The 20,255-nt window shown below is 52.2% G+C and overlaps 1 protein-coding gene across 2 annotated transcripts in view; it reads left to right on the plus strand.

Annotated features, from left to right (window-relative positions):
- Positions 1–18,715, plus strand: part of ANKH (ANKH inorganic pyrophosphate transport regulator) — a 142,266-nt gene extending 123,551 nt beyond the window's left edge. For both annotated transcript variants that reach the window (XM_045441681.1, XM_045441689.1), the window contains 4 exons: positions 11,108–11,237; positions 14,303–14,426; positions 15,001–15,100; positions 16,678–18,715. In XM_045441681.1, the coding sequence (XP_045297637.1) occupies positions 11,108–11,237; positions 14,303–14,426; positions 15,001–15,100; positions 16,678–16,791 (468 nt within the window). In that variant the 3' untranslated portion in view covers positions 16,792–18,715. The remainder of the gene's footprint in view (positions 1–11,107; positions 11,238–14,302; positions 14,427–15,000; positions 15,101–16,677) is intronic.
- Positions 18,716–20,255: the final 1,540 nt, after the last annotated feature.

Here is a 20,255-nt window from a genome sequence, read left to right on the forward strand (position 1 = left end):
ATAGCAACAGGAACTCCGCTCCGCCTCCTCGTCCCCCACCCGGCCCCCGGCCCCAGCCGCAGCCCCCTCTGCGGGACCGGTTGCTCACCCCGTCAGTATTGGGAGCGCCCCTAATCCCGGCCGGCACCCAGGCCCCGGCCACGTGCTGCTCTCGGGGCCTGAGGTGCTGCTGGCAGAACCACAGACCTCGGACAGGGCGTCACGCTCTGGGCAGCGCACCCCTTGTCCTCTCTTGCTGCCCTGGGGGGTAACAGAGCGCATCCCCCCGTACACATCAAGAATTGCCAGTTCTGAATGCATCCCGCTCAGGGCCACCTCCCGGGAGAGCCTGTCAGTCCTGAGGCCCTCGGCTGTGTTCTGGAAAGCTGCAGAATCCAAGCTGCTCAATAGTAAAAGCTGCCGTTCCACGGGACCTCCACCAGTCCCGTTTTCAGAGCTAAAAGTTTGGTTCACGCGAGTGACCCAGTCTCACCTTCCTGCTGCTGAACTTGCCCAGGGGCTGTCTGTCACTCAGCCATCGGGGCAGCGGACGCTGCAGGCCTTATTCGGGCCATGGTACCATGCTGACCCTGTGTCTCCAACAAGGACGGCCTGTTTGGGGCTTTGTTCTGCGGGGCCGCCCCACCCCCGCGCCCGGACACTGCCTGCTCATTGTTCGCATTATCCGGGAGAAGAAAATGACCCTCTTGTGCATGGGGAGGACAGAAGGGACCGAAGGTAGAGAAACTGAATTCAGAACTTTCTCACTTGGCACCTCTCAGAGTGTCCGTGGAGCGTGTACCGATGGAAAGCTCCGGTGCGTCATAAGCGTCTTGGTGCGTCTGCTTTTTAAGCAAGTCATCACGCATTGCGGATTTGCGGGGTTCCTTGGTTTGTCTGGGGGAACTCAGAGGAGACTAAACCAATTAAGACCAGTCCCCAAAACTCCACCTAAACCCTCATAAGAAAATGACAGTATAAAAAGATTTTTCAGGGACGCCTGGGTGGCTCAGTCCGTCAAGCATGGTCTCTCAGTTTCGGCTCAGATCATGATGTCATGTTTTCGTGAGTTCAAGCCCCGAGACGGGCTCTGCACTGACAGTACAGAGCCGGCTTGGGATTCTCCCCCCGCCCCCGCCCCCGCCCCGTGCTCTTCTCAGGCTCACGGGGGAAAAAATCTTTATAATTAAAAAAAGTTTTAAAAATTCAAATTTGATTCCATCACAGTAAAATGCACCTACTGTAAAACTTAGCATCTTAACCGTTGATGGAGTTCAAAATTTTCAGGTTTTAAGATTTTTAGTCACTTTTCAAGTTTTAGGTGTTAAAGTTCAGTACATTCAGTTGTGCAACCGTTTCCCCCCCCCCCCCCCCCGCCCCATCCATTTCCAGATCTCTTCATCTTGCAAAACTGAAACTCTGCACCTGTCAAACAGCACTCCCCACCCCCCCGCCCCCTGCCCCTGGCCCTGAGCAAGTTTCGGTTTGACTGTTAACCGTCAACGGAAAGTCAAGGCTGAGCGAAGCTCCGTTTGGAACTTTCTAAACATTCTTCAACTCGGGTAAGAATAGGAGAGAATTGAACATTGTGCAGCCAGAGGCAGCGCCCTCTGCAGGCTTGGTGCACGGCGCCCCCTGCTGGTGGGAGTGTGTGCTCCTTGCTGACAATGCAGTCTTCGCTCCCAAGGAAGCCCTGAGCGGTCCAACCAGGTGTATTTGGCAGTTTCCTTCCATCTAAGTGACAGCGGGGATGGTTTAGTTCTCGTGTTCTTTTAAAAAGCCGATTGTAAAACCCACGTCTGAGAAACGTGAACTTTTTAACGCGGCTGTGAGAGGTGCATCTACTCCCTTAGGAACGTGCTTCTGGGGAAGACGTGTCACAGCAAGTATGACTGTCAGCAGGCCACGCTGGGAATACCAGGGGTGACAGAAACACTCTGTGATGTGCTTTTCCGAGCTCCCCAGCTGCACGGAAAACCAGGTTGTGTTTCTCTGTGTAACAGGTGCAATTTACCCCACCTGTTTCTACCGAACTTTCTACCTGCCCGACCTTCCGGAGACGGCGCCCCGCGTCTCCTCGCTGTGTCTTACTGTAACGCTCAGGAGTCTTACTCTCCTGTGACGGTCTCCTCCACGGAAGTGTCCCCTCCCTCCTCGGCAGCCCCCTCTTTGTCAGAGGATGGTCAGCGCCGGCCCACAGAACGGCAGCCCGGTCCCTCTGGCGATTCCTCCGGGCTTGCTCCCCGTCACCCTCTTTAACGCCGATGTCCAGAAATGGGGCTTCTTGGCCACTTTCGCACATTATGTCTTGCTTTAGGCATTTCCGCTCTAGCAAAACGGCCTATTTGTTTCCCTTCAGAACCGGGACTCCCCCGCTTCTAAGAGGCATCTCCATGGAAAGCTGGGTCACGAGCTGGTTTGCACTGGGAAGGCTCTTCGAAATGACCGAGTGTGGCCCAGGTGGCAGCCAGCAAGTGGGAGTGAGAAGCTGGGCCAGACGGGCTAGACGGGCTTGTGGAGCACACCTGGGCTATCATTCATATCACGCGGCATCCCTGCCTCTTCCTTCCTCACCTCTGTCCCCCAGAGTTTCCCTTTAATACCAACTGTAATTCCTCCAAATCGATCCTTCCTCCGCTCCCCCTGGCCCATGGCCGACTCCCCTGAACTGTTACGGTAATTCCCCCACTTCTGCTCTTGTTCCCCACCCCTAGTCGGTCCTTACACAGCATCAGAGACTGGAGGGCCTGTCAGCACCATAGTCTGACCATACCCCGCCCCCCCCCACCTCTGGGGCATGGCCCGGCGCCATGACTATGGCCCACAGAACCCTTGGCGAACTCCCCACCCCACCCCCTGCCATGTGCATACAGCCAACTCTATTTGATGCTAAGAATCAAAAGCCCAAATGATGTTCCTTGGGTCTCCATCGGCTCTCACTAAAAACTCAGGCAAGATGGGCACGTGTTATCTTGATAGTGTCCCGCTTTTTCTGTCAGTGTCCCTCCACCCCCAAGTAAATCCAATCAGTGTCAGTGTGCCTTCCGAATGGGGGGACACGGGACACAGCTTCCCAGGACGCTGGTTATGAAAACTGAGTTGCCAGCCACCTTCTGAAAGTTGCCCTCCCTCGAAATCAGGACTTCTCACATCCCGATCATGGGCACACATCGACTGGATCTGGGAAGACAGATACAGGGGTCCTTTTAATGCTAAAATGTTCTTCTGACAAAGAAAAAAGAATACTCGTTCTTTGTGGAAACCAGGGAAAAGCACAAAGAGGAAAATAAAATCAATTCTAATCTTAACCACCTACAGATGACTCCTCTATTAACATTTTATCGAGGTCCCGGGAAACCTTTTAGGATGACGATGGCTAAGACTGATTGATCACATTGACCATGCCAAGGACTGACGGGTCACTTAGCGCATGTCACAGGCCCCCCAGCGTGGGGCCACAGATGTTCTGGTGGTCTGGTCGTCTACAGTGCGGTTAGGAGCTGGCCCCAGATTGTGAATCGACTTATTCCCCAAACTCACAGTCCAGAGCCAAGCTCAGAACCACCTCCTTGTACGCGGTATCGTTGAGGGTTAACCACTGGCTTACCCACTGGAGACTTAAACCCGATTAAAAGGCTATTGACCCCTTTCTTTCTAAGTAAAATCTCCAAACAAAAATAATGCCCAGGGCTGACAATTTTAACCAAAAACAGCTGCATGAATTTTGCTTTTTCTAACTGCAGGGGATAAGAATCTCAGACTTACTACTAATCCTGATTCTTCGGGGTAACGAAGACAGCTTTGTTTTGAGTTCCTCAAAAGCATGGTCAGCAGCTTCTGGAAATTAAGTCAAACCCAGAGCTCTTGGCAGTGGAGCTCCACAGATTTCTTTGTGGAACGGAATCCCCACAGGACACAGTGGAATCTCCCCAGGACGTGCAGACACGGCTGCCCCACTGTGGCTGGGTTTGTATGTTCTCGAGTTCAGATGCTGAGACAACTGGCTGCTTCAAATCCCAATCCCGAATCCTTGTTCCCAGGCAGGGCAGGGACTAACTCTGCGTGACGAGGCGAGGCTAGGGAAGGACGCCCCTTCTGTGGTTCTAGTCACGTTGACTCAGACTATAGCATCGTAGACCCACGGGTGTTATTTCTGGGAGGCTTAGGGCTTCCTTCGTCTTTTGTGCATGCTGTCAGCCTGTTTGAGGATTCTAATATATGGCAGAACTTTGTCGTAACGTAGATCATTGTTATACAGACTTAGTAACAAGAGGTTAAATGCTGCCCCCAACACACAACAACCACATACAGGTGAAGCCTTAGCTTAACAGGTTGCCTCTAAGGAGCCAAAGCATCATTAGAAACCATGACCATTCGTGTTATAATTGTGAATAAAAGGACTGTGGCCCAGGGGCACGTGGGTGGCTCCATCAGTTGAGTGTCTGACTCTTGATTTCAGCTCAAGTCGTGATCCCAGGGTCATGGGATCAAGCCCCACATCAGGCTCCTTGCTGAGCATGAAGCCTGCTTAAGATTCTCTCTGCCCCTCTCCCCAGTTCTCTCTCTCTCTCTCTCTCTCTCTCTCTCTCTCTCTCAAGTAAGATTTTTTTTAAAAGGGGGCTGCAGCCCAAGGGTGGTTCATTTCTCAAGAGGCTAATACAATTAAAAGAAAAAGCCAGTAACCCTAAGGTAGGACGTTTGTCTGGAGTGGTCTATGCTCAACTAGAGATGAATGTACCTTGAAACACAAATAAGTATTTTCAAAGTTCACAATAGAAATGTCCTAGTCCATGGTCTGGTCCTTAGAAGACTCAGTCTGTCAAATACAAGAAGAGCGGGTCATGGATCTTCTTTAATACCCTTTTAGCATTCGTTTAGATTTACAGAAGCTGTGTGAAGATAGCTCGGAGAGCCACCTCTCGCTCTGTCTAGCTCTACGAGGGCCCCTTTGACGCAGTTGTGAGTCGTGGAGCCAACACGACCGTGACTTCAGCTCACAGCTCATTCCGATCTCACCAGCTTTGTCCTCACCTCCTTCTCGTGTTCTAGGTCCCATCTGCGTGACCACAGTACAGTTAGTCTCCTTTTCCCTCAGTCTCCTCTGGTCTGGAAGAGTTTCTCAAACTTTGTTTCCGTGGCCTTGAGAGTTTTGAGGAGGAATACTCACTAGGTTTTGTGTGGCACGTCCTTCCACGTGGGTCTGTCTGAGAGTTTTCGCTGTTAGACCGCGCTTCCGGGTCTGGGGGGAGGAAGCCGACCTAGGCGAGGTGCCATTCTCCTCACATCGTATCAAGAATACAGGGTATTCACTGAGTGTTGTACGGAAACCAATTTGACAATAAATTTCATATCAAAAAAAATCAAAAAAAAAAGAATACATGCTACTGACATGACTTAATCATGTTGGTGTTGACCTTGATCACCTGGCCAAGGTCGTGTTTGCCACGTCTCCACCGTAAGGGTCCTTCACCCCACTTTCTGCAACTGCTCTTTAGAAGGAAGTTTATGCGGTCAACTTGAGGAGTAGCAGGTATGTGTCACCTCCCTGAGGCCTTATCCAAATATGTAAACTATTTGGACCTCTGTGTGGCCGATTTAGCCTTATTTGTTTATATCAGTATGGACGCATGGGTATTTATGGTATCCTAGGGGTCATAATTCAATTCTGTATTATTTTGGTGCTCACATCGTTCCAACTTTGGCAATTGGGAGCTCTTTCCACTGAGCTCCTATGTTCTTTGACATGTTACTCCAGGGTGATCATCTCGTACGTTTCCTGTCCTCATCTTAGAATAAGCCACTTCTCTAAGAAGCCCGGTTCCTTTTATTGGAGAATAAATAGAAAAACCAAGATCTGGGCACCGAGTGGGTTGTTCTATTTTGCTGGCCGCTGCCTAATGAGATAATATTGACAGCCAGCTCTGCAGGAAAAAAAAAAAAAAAAAAAATTCAACCCTGCAGCTGCTCCAAGGAGAACAAATCATGTTCATTGTCAGTAGTTTATTAGGTTTGTGTTCTGGTTTGGAAAAGTCAATGTCATTAGGCTCTGCAAATATTTGAGGAACACGGCCTCCATGGTCAACGGGGAGGGCGTGTTCCTAGGGAAGACTCCTCTGGCTGAACTCATTAGAATAACACTTTTCCTGAAATGGTCTTTGTTAGGTTAACTTCTGAAGCTTCTTGTTTTCTGAAACAGACTAGTCGGATCTGATCTGATTAGTACTCTTTTTTTTTTTTTTTTTTTTTTTTGAGAGAGAGAGAGAGAGAGAGAGAGGGGGGGGGGGGAGGGGCAGAGAGAGAGGGAGACACAGAATGCAAAGCAGGCTCCAGGCTCCCAGCTGTCCGCACAGAGCCCGATGCAGGACTCGAACTCACGAACCGTGAGATCATGACCTGCGCTGAAGTGGGACGCCCAACCGACTGAGCCACCCAGGCAGGCACCCCATGATCTGATTAGTATTCTTAAGGGAAGTTGACGTGCAGGTGCATATTGCAGCTTTTAACCACCACCATACCTACTTCTAGGTTGCACATATTCCCTTCTGGGCAGTGCAGGAGACAGTCGCCTTTTTAGGGACTTGCTGGAAGGCAAGGGGCATTTTCATACTGGAAGCAGGGCAGAGACAAAGGGCCGTATTTATAAACTTGGGCGGGGAAGAAGTAAGCATCAAGATACGTAGTGTCCCTTCTCTTTGAATAGTTACCTGGGATTGCTGAAGCCCCAGACCAGACTAACGGCGTTCTTGTTCTAGAAGACCCAGTCTAGGCTCTACGTGTGTGGGACTGAAAACCCCAAAGAGGCGCCTCCTTGTGGCATGTGACCTTGATAGGGACGTGTAAGATATGCTTGGCACAGATAGGTACCAGATGGAGACCAGAGGGGTTCAGTGATTCCAAGTAAATGCAGCGGAACTTTAGAAATGGAGTATGAAGCCACCCTCCAGGGAGGCTCTATTGGAGGTCCACCAGACCTGCACGTTTGATTTCCGAGGGACCAGAACTGTGGCCACTCGTCCAGGTACTTGATAGTTACGTAAGTGTCTCGTGCGACTTGTCCCTGTCGCTGTGTCCTCCGGACACAGATGGGTCTCCCTCCTTCAGAGGTTACTGATAATCTCCTCCAAGGCAGTAAAAAGCTGCCAGATGAACATTACCCACGTGGAGAAGCAAGCGAGAGGAATTCCCTTACCGCGCACGCTCACTTGTACCGTCCTCTCTGACGGACGATCACACCCTCCTTTCTCCTCGGTTTGTTGAAACTTAAAGACCACCTTCCAGTGACTTAGAAAACAGAGAGATTGGCTTTATCTCACATTCAGATAATCACCATCACGTAAATACAGCATACCAGTGAATCTCCCGAAAGCTTAAGTTCTTCAGAGAATATGCCCTAGTTATCTCCCTCCAACCTTTAAGCAAGACCCAGGATGGCTTACCCTCCATATGCCCTAAGGCACAAAGCAAGTCCAGACTTGGGGCCGAAGCTCATTTCATCTTCATACTTTACAGCTTCACTGTACTGGAAGGTGTTTGGAAGGGCAGATGTCCCCCCTCTTCCTCAGGGAAATGAGTTGTGTCCCCATCCCGCGCTCGGTGTGGTTTTGAAGTTGTAATTGCGTGAACGTGCTCCCCACCGCCTCCCCAGAGCTCGCCCCCGAACTAGAGGTGTGAACCTCACCATTTCAGGCTGGCGGCTTTGCAGTGGGAAAAGATGACACGGCCAGTTGTCCAGGCCGCTGGGTAATAAAGTCTCTGAGCTCTGAGTTACTAGAATTAAGGAAGTATTTTTCCCTTCATGTCAAAAGACGGGGTGTGAGTGCTGACAGCAGGCAGTAGGGTTAAGTGATTGTACACCTGTCAGTTTTGAAAAGCGATGGAATATTCTTTCCAGACGCTGGAGAGCACATGGTGAAACAAAGGCTTCATCACTTTGATAAGGTGAGACATTTTTAGAATAGATCTTCCAGAGTATTTGAGAAAACATTTCAACGTGACATGGTTAATGGGACCGGCCTAATTCCATGAAACTCAATTTACCCAAAGCCTGAAGGATCTCGTATTCTGACATTTCAGCGTTCTGCTTTTACATGATGGTGATTCATTTTATAACGTATTCACCTTCCTTTTGAAGAGGAATCACTTGCACCTTAAGAAAGGGAGAGAAATATCGGATCGAATTGGCAGGTTTTTAGCATTCTCTGCCAAAGTTATGTCGTTACATCTTTTAATTCAGGGTTCGTAAATCAATTATACACACACGAAGTTTTAAAAAGTCGGTTCTCTAGGGATTGTTACCGACAATAGCCGTTCCCCTAGGCTGCCCACTCCCCACTTTTCATACTCCCAGGCCCCAGACCCCGCAGCTCTTTAGATGGGCTCCGACTATGGGAAACTCTGACCGCTGAGCCTCATTCCCTCCATTTCTTGAAAAAAAAATTGTAGTTTTTCTGGACCTCATCACTGTCCTATTTTATAATTTTTCTCAGCTTTCTGTGTATTTGGCACTAACTTATTCTCCCATTTTCCCTTCATTGCAGAAACCCCATCATGTGTTCAGACCATTTTACATACCCTATTCCGACCAGCTCCAGGGCAGATCACCTGACCCGTGGGCCTGTCTCAGCCCTCCCGGGATCTCTCCTTACCCCTCTCAGGGATTCCCCGCGCCATTTTCCTGAGATCGATCCTGTGTCTTTCTTTTTCTTCATCCATGACTCCCTCGCTTTGCAGAGTAAACCCCCAAAGGCTTCTTGAAAAAGTATGCACGGGAAGGAAATCCTTTGAGGCCTTGAACGTACGAAGATGTCTTTCTTCCAACACACTGGATTGACCGTTCGATTCTGAGTTCTAGGACAGAAACCAGTTTCCCTCCTAACTCAGTGCCCTATGTCTTCTAACTCTTGGTGCTAGCTTTCTACAGTCTACAGTCTACAGCTGGAAGCTCCTAGAATCTTGTCTCTGCCTCTAGCATCGTTGATGCCGTGCCCAATGGGTCTTTCTTCATCCGCTAGGCTGCATCCTCACGACGGACCCTAGGACAGTCTTAAAAGTCTCAGCTTTCAGCTTCCAGACTTTCACTGTTCGTCTTCCTGGAACTCCTATTATTTGAGTGTTCGGCGTCCCAGACTGGTCCTTTGTTTCTGTTCTTTAAATCCATTCTCGTTGTCCGGGTCCATCTTTGTTGTAGATTTCTTCAACTTTCTCTTACTGTGACTGTGTGAATTTCTTACTTCTGATTTAATCTTTTTGTTTTTCAGAAGTACTGTCTTGTTCTTCGTCCTTTTAAAATAACATTTCCATTTGGTCCCTGTTTCATGGATGTAGTTAGTATCTTCTCCCATCACTCTGGGAATATCAATGGGGGAAAGTTCCTTCCCCCCACCCCGCCTCTCTCTCTCTCTCTCTCTCTCTCTCTGTCTGTGTGTGTGTGTGTACTGTGTACCTGTGCATGTGTGCACACACACCTGTCCATCTTTCTGTCTCTGCATTGTCTGTGTTTCCTTCAAAAATTTTTTCCCTTTGTTTTAGCCTCTTCAGCTCTAAGGACTTCCTCGAAGTCTGGTGATCCCTGGCTGTCTCCTCATCTGTACGGATGGGCTTCAGAAGCCGACTGACAACCGTGCATGTGTGGGGGTGGCCTGTCCCCTGTGTGGGCCTTGCTGGTGGCTGGAGGGGTGGGGATGGTGGGGGGGGGGCCTCATCAGGAGCCTCCAGTCTCAGGAACCCTGGTCTCCTCTGTGGGAGGGATGCAGCTGGTTTCCTGTGTTGCAGGAACTGAGCAGAGGAAGAAGACAGGACCTTCAGTGTCGTCCTCCCTTAACCCCCCTCTTTCCTGGGCAGCACCTGCCCTCCACTGTACCGGTTTTATGTTATCCAGACAGGAAAGTCCAGGGCCCTGCCAAGTTCAGGGGACACCGTCACGAGCTGTGCAACAGCAACTGTGGACAAGATGCTTACTAACTAGGCTTTTCGGCAGGCTGCTCTTGGCCCCGCTTTCACCCCCACTTCCAGAAGGGCCTGTCACCACATTTCCTGACCCAGGGGAAAGGGAAGAGCTGCAGACAGCTCGCTCCTCCCCATCAGTTTAAGATAATGCCATTTTCAGGGCACCTGGGCGGCTCAGTCAGTTGAGCATCTGACTCTCGATCCCAGCTCTGGTCATGATCCCAGGGTCGTGGAATCAAGCCCTGTGTCAGGCTCCCTGCTGAGCATGGAGTCTGCTTGGGGTTCTCTCTCTTTCTGCCTCTAGCCCCTCTCCCCGACTCTCTCTGTCTCTGTAATATTTAAAAAAAAGAAAAAAGATGCCATTTTCTTGGGTCTGTTAAATCAGTTTACTGCTTGCCCACCTGCTCTCCAAAGGTGCACATTTTGTGGGAATTGTCTCTTATTCTCTCAACTCGACCTCGGAGAGCTCCAGAACCTATCATTAATTTAAGTGTCACTGTTTCCTTTTTCATTAGGTGTGCTGATTCAGTGTGGCTCTGTGCATGCAGAATATTCCAGATGCTTTCAGGTCACTTCTAACTCTTTGGTTAAAGCTATAAAAAAATCACAGGGGCGCCTGGGTGGCTCAGTCGGTGGAGCGTCCGACTTCGGCTCAGGTCATGATCTCGCGGTCCGTGAGTTCGAGCCCCGCGTCGGGCTCTGTGCCGACAGCTCGGAGCCTGGAGCCTGCTTCAGATTCTGTGTCTCCCCTCCCTCTGCCCCTCCCCTGCTCATGCTCTGTCTCTCTCTGTCTCAAAACTAAATTAAAACATTTAAAAAAAGATTTTTTTTAAAGCTATGAAAATCACAGTACTGAGCACGGTCACCCCGAACTGACCGAGCTGCTTAGCACAGTAGTTAAGCCGCTCACGAGAGCGCACGGGTCTCCCTCACTAGCTGGGCCACCCACTCAGATGCATGCCACATCTGCCCACTGCTGGGGTCCCTCTGGGGCACTTGTGGCAAATGGGCGGGGGCCCGTGTCTGAAGGTGAGAACAAAGCAGGACGGCAGCGGTTTGAGGACGGGCGCACCGTTCGCCCTCTTTCCTAGCTCCTTGGGGTCATGGGACACCTGCCCCGATGCCACGTCACTCACATGTGCCTTCCCTTAATGACCTCGCTGACTGTGCTCTCTGCTCCCAGCTCTGTTTCGTGATGTTCTGGACCCCCAACGTTTCCGAGAAGATTTTGATAGACATCATCGGAGTGGACTTCGCCTTTGCAGAGCTCTGCGTTGTCCCCTTGCGTATCTTCTCCTTCTTCCCGGTGCCAGGTAAAGACACAGAATGGAAGGAACATTCCGGTTTACCCTCCTGCCCGATTCAGTCTTCCTTCTCGGGAAATGTCTGCAAGGACGTCCCAAACAAGAACGAACCATTTTGGGCGCCTGGGTGGCTCAGCGGGTTAAGTGTCCGACTCTTGATTTCCACTCCGGTCGTGATCTCGTGGTTTGTGAGTTCAGGCTCTGTGGTGACAGCACAGAGCCTGCTTGGGATTCTCTGTCTCCCTCTCTCTCGGCACCTCACCTGCTCTTACTGTCTCTCTCTCTCTCTCAAAAATAAATGTTTAAAAAAAAAAAAAGCTGACACTTAAAAAAACCGAAACAGAACATAACATTTCGCAGTGGATTGGAAACGTGCAAACACATTTTATCCAGTAGGCTGAAAGTTTAAGAAACAAATCAGACAGCCCAGCCCTAATTTGTTCTCCAAGGTCAGAGGTCGCACACACGGTAAACAGCACACCCAGAGGGACAACGTGAGGAGTCTTCGGGGCCATAGAACTGTTCCGTGCCCTGATGGTGGCGGTGGCTACACAGATCTTTGCACGTGTTAGGATTCTTAGAACTGTCTGCTCAGAAGTCAGTTTTATAATATGTTATTTAAAAAGTAACACGCAAAAAAAAAAAAAAGTAGGAAGGTGGACGATGACTAAAACCTGCCGATGTGCAAAGAAAGAGCAGTGCTGGAATTAAGACTCTGGGGGCAGAGTTAGGGGCCCCCGGGTGGCTCAGTCGGTTGAGCATCTGACTTCAGCTCAGGTCATGATCTCACGGCTTGTGGGTTCGAGCCCCACGTCGGGCTCTGTGCTGACAGCTCGGACCCCGGAGCCAGCTTCGGATTCTGTTGTCTCCCTCTCTCTGCCCCTCCCCCATGCACACTCTGTCTCGCTCTCAAAAATAAATATTAAAAAAAGGTTAAAAAAAAAAATCTGGGGGCAGGGTTGAGGCCAGATGGCGTATGGTCAGAAAGTCAAGTGTCCACAGCTAAACACTAAGCCAGTTTGAAAATTCCCAAGCGGATACAGTAGGAGGAGGCTTACTATACGGGAGCAAGGTAGTTCTTTACGAGAGGAGCAAAGCAGGCTGCGGAATGGTCGGTGGGTGTGCCGCTTCTCCCGCGACGAAGGTGTCGCCACATCTGCGTGTCTGCGTGTCGTGTGCCTGCCCACTTACTGTTCCTAGAAGTCACCCACCAAACTGGTAACAGTGGTTGCCTCCGGAAGGCAGGAGTCAGGACCGGGAGGAAGACTTTGTGCTGCATTCCCTTCTGCACCTTTTAAATTCTATACCAAGTGCATGTCATTATTCAAAAATGTATGGTGCAGGCGTGTCTGGCTGGCTCAGTGGGTAGAGCGTGCTGCTCTTGACCTCAGGGCTGTGAGTTAGAGCCCCACGTTCGATGTGAAGATGACTTAAAAATATAATCTGTAAAAAAAAAACCAAAAAACTTAGTGCCCAAATAATCCGCCGAGTCATTCAGCAGGGCAGCCAGAATTGACAAAGCCCGAGTTAAGAAATGAGCCACGAACTAGAGGAGGTCAGGACTGATAGCGCCATCCCTGAACCGGGTCACAAGCCACCCCTGCTCTCAGATGCCAAGCATTCCTGGAGGCTGGGTCTCTCGGTGTCACCTTCCCAGCTGTGGCAAAAACGGAGGAGTGGAAGATCGTGGCCGTGGGGCGGCGTGTCTGGTCTTTGTTGGGGGCGGGGGGACCCTGGGGGAGCCAAGCTGTGCCAGGCGACCCCACCTCGAGGAGGCTGCCCCCTGCTGGAGATTGGGGCCCATATTGCTCCTTCCCCAGGCCCAGCTGGAGGAGGGACTGGGGGCCCCAGAGAATTCCAGCTGGGACGGGGGTCCAGCTGGGACGGGGGTGGAGTGGCTTTTAATCTCTCAACTCACTTCTGTGTCTATCAGTCTAAGGCCTTCCAGCCAGCTGTCAGGCCCCGGCTGTCTTTGCAACCTGCGGGGGGTGGGCCAAGCCCATTAGCATTCCGCGTGCGCCCCTGCCCTCTGGCTCTGCCAAACCCAAGTGTGCATCTGTGCTGTGTAAACACAACACCCCCCCCCCCGCCTGGGGCAGGCAGGCAGGGCACCCCGTTCGACGAGGAGGGCCGCAGAGTCCCCCTTTGAATGTATCCTGGATGGGAGTTTTCACCCCAGGAGTGAGCACGTCCCCCTGCACGAAGGTCTCGGCCCCAGCCCGGGGCTGCCCACCCTGCGACAGACGACTAGGCCGCAGCTTCCTTCAGCCGCTTGCACTTTCAGATCGATCCAAACATCCGGGGCACCTCTTCCCGACAAGGAGTGTCTGTGGCCTCCAAGGCCAAATTCAGTCCCTGCTTCACACGTCCCTCCTTTGTGCTCAGGCCGGGCGCCCTGCCCCGGGCCCCAGTTCACTAGCGTGGATGGGGAGGCGATACAGGGAATGCACCGAGGTCTTTGAGAAACAGTGACGTGTCGAAACAAGGGGGGGCACAGTTAGGAAGGAGAAGAGGAGATGAGCGGGGTTCCAGGGGCTGGGACAGCTGGGAAGGAGATCAGGAGAGCTTCGTCCTTCCCTCCCTGACCTCTGGTCACCACGCCCCCCACACAGGTGTCCTGGGAAGACAGGGCTCCCCTCATACCCACAGTCAAAACTGACCCCCGCAAGTGGCCGCTTTTCTCTGTTTTTAGAGAAGAGAGATCAGATCGGGGCTGGAGGCAGGGCAGGGGGTTGGGGCAGGGACAGGGTGGGCAGGGTGGTCCCGGGGGCAGGCCAGGCCCGGCCAAAGACAGCCGGCAGAGTGGAGAAAGGCAGGTGCCCGCACCCGGCTGTCTGGATGCTGGGGGCTGCGAAGAGGCCAGATGGGGCTATCCCAGGCCCAGAAGTAGGGTCAGGAACCCCGGCAGGGAGATACGGAGGCCAGCCCAGGGCAGCAGCAGCAAGGCCTGGGTCCTCACCAGCTGCCCCACGACCTCGGGTAGGCTGGCGAGGCGCGGGATTGCAGGGGGGGGGGGGGGTCTGAGGACCGGGAGAAGCGGGGTGTTGCTGACGAGTCCTTTGCTGTCCCCACAGTCACTGTGAGGGCCCATCTCACCGGGTGGCTGATGACTCTGAAGAAGACCTTTGTCCTGGCCCCCAGCTCTGTGCTGCGGATCATCGTCCTCATCACCAGCCTCGTGGTCCTGCCCTACCTGGGGTATGCTGTCGGGGGGGGGGGGGTCCTGCGGGTCCTTCTGCCACCTAAGTACATCTGCATGTTCACGTGGCATCCCCCGAGCACATCTAGAGCTAGAAATGCAGAGCGATACCTTCTTTCTCTGCCGAGCCAGTAGGTGGGAGGCTGCTCAGCTCCTTTCTAGAATACTTCCGGGGTCAGGCCCATTCACACTATTCACTGAGCACCTGTTGCGGGTGGCAGGCAGGAGAAGGGGAATAACGAGAGGGAGGAAGGGAGTCGTCACCCCCCACCCTCCGAGTCCCCGTCTCTGTATGGAGACGAGGGCGGGAAGGGCTGTGGGCTCACGAGCAAGGGGGACGTGGCCCGTGGCCCAGCCAGCAGATGCGGAGCCGAGACCTTGGGGGGGGGGGGGGAGCTCGCCTCGGAGCTCCGGGTGCCCTCCCACAGGCGGGCCACTTACTAGGTGCAGCCCTTATCGGCGGATCTCAAGTGCAGTTGGTTCCTGTCTTGTCTGCTTTCCGCTGGGTTTCCACTCTATTTGTGCCTCGGCACGGCTTCAGCGGACAGATGGCCTCTGTGTTCTCATCCCCAGGGTACACGGAGCCACCCTGGGCGTGGGCTCCCTCCTGGCGGGGTTTGTGGGAGAATCCACCATGGTCGCCATAGCAGCGTGCTACGTCTATCGGAAACAGGTGAGCTGGCCGCGAAGCCTCCCCAGGTGTAGGGAGACCCGAGCGGCTCCCAAGGGCCCACAGCAGGAGGCGGCAAGGTGGTGGCACCCCACGTTCATCCCCTACCTCCACTGGGTCCACACTGCTCACCAGAACTCCAGGGTCCCTCCTGTGTGTGTGAGCCTCATGGCCAGAGTATGTCAGCCCTGGGTCAGGTTCAACAACAAGGGGATACCTTACGATGCTATCATGTAGATGATTCCTTAAACCTGCCTTGTTTCAAAAGGCAGCCGTCCTGCTCAGGAGGGACATTGAGGACACAATCCTGCATCCTAGTGTTGCCTCTAGAGAACTAAAACTTGTAGAAACTAAATAATGCTTTGACCACACAGGAAAATGCCGAAAAGGTGATTCCCTTTGCGACCGATCTGTCCTCTGAGTCCTTACAAACTACAACTTGATCACTGTGAAAGTCTAGAAAATGTTGGGTGATCTCCCCACTCTCTGCCTCTGCAAATCCCTTCCCCTCTTCAACCTGAGATAACATGTCACAGGAAAGTCTTCCTAGCTGCCCACCACACACACACACACACACACACACACACAATGTACTCTGTTACCAGGTAATTCGTTTATCCTGCAGGGTTACCTGTTTGAAGGCACAGTCCTAAGATTATGACCACTTAGGGAGCAGGAGAGTGAGATTAGCCAGGGAAAGGTTGGGTAGAGGAGGGAAAGGGGCCAAGAATGGATGTCCCAGGCTCACCAGTATGATCCCCCAGCCACGGCAGCTGGGTGATGAAGGCGGACATTGGCAGAGATTTGGACCCAACCGAGGTTGGGGGTTTTGCCTGCAAGTGAGGTTACAGCAGAGAGAGGCACCAAAGTGACTATAATTGTTGAGAGTTTCATTTGAGCTGATGAAAGAGGAGAGAAGGGACCAGAAGGCCCATGGGCTGTGGGGGCAGGGTCCTGGAAGGAGGGGCCAGACAGTGGCAGAAGGTGGAGGACCAGGCCCTTGAAGCTGGTGGGCCAGTGGTGCTGAGGGTGTTAATAAAGACAGGGTCTCCAGGGAGCCGAGAATGGCAGAGGGTGGCTGTGGAGAACCTGATCCCCAAGGAGAAGAGGTCAGGGCATGGAGAGAGGCCATTTACTGCAAGGCGGGCAGTGCAGTCACCAGGAACTGGGACAGGCGACGAGCAGGGCAGGAGACACAGACCTGGGGCTGGCCTGGAAGGGGAGAATACTCCGAGAGCAGGTGAGCCCAAGCTCATCGGAAGGGAGAGCAGTCGGCAGGTGGTGGAAGGAGGAGGCGTGGGGAGGGGCTGCATTCAGCTGACGGTGCGCTCCCGCTCGCGGCCGGGAGGGGGCAGACGGGGTTCCCCGAAGCTCCTAGCGGCCCCCCCTTCCCTCACCCCGCCCCCCGCCCCAGTACCCGGAGATGCAGCCTCGGTGAGGTCACCCCAACCATAAACGAGACCCAGGTCTGCCGCGAGGGCCCCCCCCCCCCCCGCCCCGGAGACCCTGGCGGCCCCTCCCTGCTCTGCTGCGACGGGGCCCTGTCCCAGCCCCACACTGACGCGTCTTCTTGGGTCTAGAAAAAGAAGATGGAGAACGAGACTGCGGCCGAGGGGGAGGACTCGGCGATGACGGACATCCCGCCAGCAGAGGAGGGGACGGACGTCGTGGAAATGCGAGAGGAGAACGACTAAGGCCGGGACGCAGGCGCAGCAGGGGCGCTCGAGATGGCTCTGCAGCATCGTCTCCTCTCCCGTCGTGTTTTGTTCTGTTCTTGGCTTTGGTTTTGGTTTTGGTTTAACGGAAGAGGCCTTGATTGGAAGGTTTCGTGCAAACTCCCGGGCACACTGGGTATGCCCGCCCTGCTGGGGGGGGGGGGGGGGACCTCGACGACGGTCTCCGCCACTGCTTTGTAAAAAACCAACGGAACAACCGAGTTCGCGCCCCCGCTTCCCGAACATCCAGAAGACGCGGCTGCCTCGTAGAACGGGCCGTCTCCTCCTCCCTCGGACAATCTCCACTTGGAACCAAAGGACTGCGGCTGTGCCATCAGCGCCCTCGCCACCACTGCCCAGCAGGCCAGACTTGACCCCGTCCCTTTGCATCTCTCTTAACGAATCAGCAGGTTACAACTCGGCTTTCTTGGATCGGCTTCCCAGGAGCAGGAGCCCAGCTGTACACAGAGACGTGGCCCCGGAGGCCTCCGCCCTGCAGCCCGGAGCCGTCTGCCACACTCGTGCGCGCGGGGGGTCCGCGACAGGCTGCGGCCTGGAGTGGCCGTTCACACTGAGGAATGCACCTGTGAACGCGCTGCACGGACGGACGGACGGGCCTGACCTCCCCCCTGTAGGAAGGTTCGAGATGCCAGGGGAGTCGCGCGGACTGAACGATCGCCTTTCACCGGCATTGCCCTAGGTTTGAGCGAGCTCCCGCGTTTCAGACCCCGCCGTGTACATACATGAGCTAACTTTTTTTAAGTTGTCACAAACGCGCATCTCCAAATTTCAGCGTCCTCCGGCATGACTTTCCCCGAAGGCTTGTTTTTCACTCACCTTTCCTGAAGATGGCGCTCGAGCAAGTGAAATGGAGCATTCTAACTTCGCGGTCTTAGTTCTTACAGTGAACTGAAGCTTTAAGTCATAATCTAGCATTCTAATGCCAGGTTGCTGTATCGTAACTTTTGAAGTAGGTTCACTACCTGGTTCCGCTCCTTTTAGTCATAACCATGCGGTGCAGGTAATTTCACGCCACACGATAAAACATTTTGTAAACGACAGCAGAGTCACTATGTGATACTCCCTGAAATGACACATTTGAAATCCATTCAGTGCAGTATATTTTTCTAAGTTTTGGAAAGCGGGTTTTTTCTTTAAAAAATTATGGACACAGTTCACTAAATTCTTGATGTAGTCAAAATTCTAGACTGAAAGAACCTAAACACAAAAATATTTTAAAGATATAAATATATACTGTATATGTTATGTAATTTATTTTAGGCTATAATACATTTCCTATTTTCGCATTTTCAATAAAAGGTCTCTAATACGATACGGTGATTGCTTGTGTGCTCCACGTACCTGCAGTTGAAACGTATTGTATTGTATCTTCTTACAGTTTTACAGAGTCACTTGTATATAAATGTGAGGATCAGTAGATGACAAGAGAACTATTTTTAATTCTGGGTGGGTGACGGGTGTAACTGGGATCAGCTGGCATAGACAATAGTGGGAATGGAATACTTTGCCGGAAGGGCAAAAAAAGGAAAAAGGCGAGCCTTTTGTGTTTACTGTTTTCAGTGCTGTGTAATCATATTGTTCCCCATTAAAAAAAAAAAAAAAAAAGAAAAGAAAAAAGAATGTAAGGGCAAGTCAGCCATGACCATCGCAGGGTTGCATTCACGTTTCTGGACAAGTGACCCTTGGGCGTGCCCACCATGGGGACAAATCTTCATGTGCTTCCCCCGAGCGACTTTTCCTTCCATATATATGAGCGCTGGAAATTAAGATGCACAGCCTTTGGGTGGTTTCAGGGGCAGATCTGAGAAGACGGGGGAAACGTCTAATTGTATCAGCTTTTTAAAAGTACGTGACTAGAAAATTAAACAGCAGTATTTTTTAACACGTGTGACTATTTCATGCTTGTGGGCCTGGAGCTTAAAAATCAAATTGAAAAAGCCACCTCTTCTAAGTCGGGGAAAGATCAGCTAGAGACCCTTCGTTAAGCACCTAGAACGTGTCATTTAGAACTTTAGAGATTTCGTCGGTGATGAACATTCACGGCCATAAATGGGCCGTTTCCATCTCAGAGAACACGGGATGCCGCCCCAAACCCAGACCACGAGGACAGAGATTGTGCAACATGTGTCCAAAAACTGCTGTCTGGAAGCACACCATTCCTCACACGGTTCCTTCACTTGGGCTGCTTAATTCGCGGCCTAACACAGGCACTTTAACTTCTAAGGCAAACCCTGATGCTTGCAGCTTCCTGGCTCTGTGCTGACCCACAGAGACAGGAAAGGTGGTCAAACCAGAAAGGAGAAGACACTTCTCCTTCCCGCTTTATAGAGTAAGGAGGGGCACACATTTGACTCTGCCGTCCAAAAAAAAAGTTCCCCAACGCAGGTTTCTTTTTTATTGCAAGTTGCTCAGCTGACCTCTATAGAAGGGTGTGGTGCTCACGTCCCATGTCGAGGACCATGAAGAGACCTGCCGTGACTTTCTCCGTGTTGGGCGACTTGTAGAAAACAATCTAAAGCCTTTTTTAACATGAATGCTGAGAAGTGAGTTAGGGCAGCTCAGTGCAGTCTTTTTATACTGAGGGTTTTCTCTGCAAACCCAGGTCAGAGCAGCTCCTTTTGTGGCCTCCCTGCTTTTTTGAGGGTCATATGCCGGGTCATTCTAAACATGCAGGTGTCGTGTGCTCTGTTCCGCTTGGAGCTTGGTGGCACTGGACATCAGATGCCCAGGAACTGAGCACCAAGGACCAGGTGAGGCTGGCTCCGGGGAGGTCATGATAGGGTTGGACCTGTCGGCCGTGAGGCTCAGGACGTGCTGACAGGTCTGCTCAGTGGCCAGAACCCCTCACCTGTTTGGGATTCTTACTTTGGGCACGGAAGGCTATTGCTTGACATCACTGGGTGCAAGCCGGGCCCGACCCCTCGCTGCCTGTGTTGGGCTCGTCTTGTTTGTGTGTTAGCCCTGGCGGGTGGTTTGGCTTTGGAAATGTCCCCGGGTGGCTGATTCCGTCAGAAAGAGTAGCTTCTGCGCTGGTTCAGGATGTATCAGATTGGCCAAGTAAAGCTTGTATGTGCTCTTAGTTTCTAGAAACAAAACAATTTAAAGACTCAGTGGTTCTCTGACTAGAGTTGTTTTCCTTAATTCAGACTGAAGTGGGAGAGACCAAGAACCAGTGTTGCAAAATAGGAAGTATTTATGCTGTTGTACTTAAGTGACATTATCTTGAGAAATATTTTCCCGTATTTAAAAACTCTTTCCACTTCAGGGGCGCCTGGGTGGCTCTGTTAGGTTGAGTGTCTGACTCTTGATTTCGGCTCAGGTCACGATCCCAGGATCGTGGGATCAAGGCCCGCGTCGGGCTCCACGCTGAGCACGGAACCTGCTTGAGATTCTCTCTCTCTCCCTCTGCCCCTCTCCCCCAC

The sequence above is a fragment of the Leopardus geoffroyi genome, chromosome A1 (assembly GCF_018350155.1).
Source record: "Leopardus geoffroyi isolate Oge1 chromosome A1, O.geoffroyi_Oge1_pat1.0, whole genome shotgun sequence".
Classification (NCBI taxonomy): Eukaryota; Metazoa; Chordata; class Mammalia; order Carnivora; family Felidae; genus Leopardus; species Leopardus geoffroyi.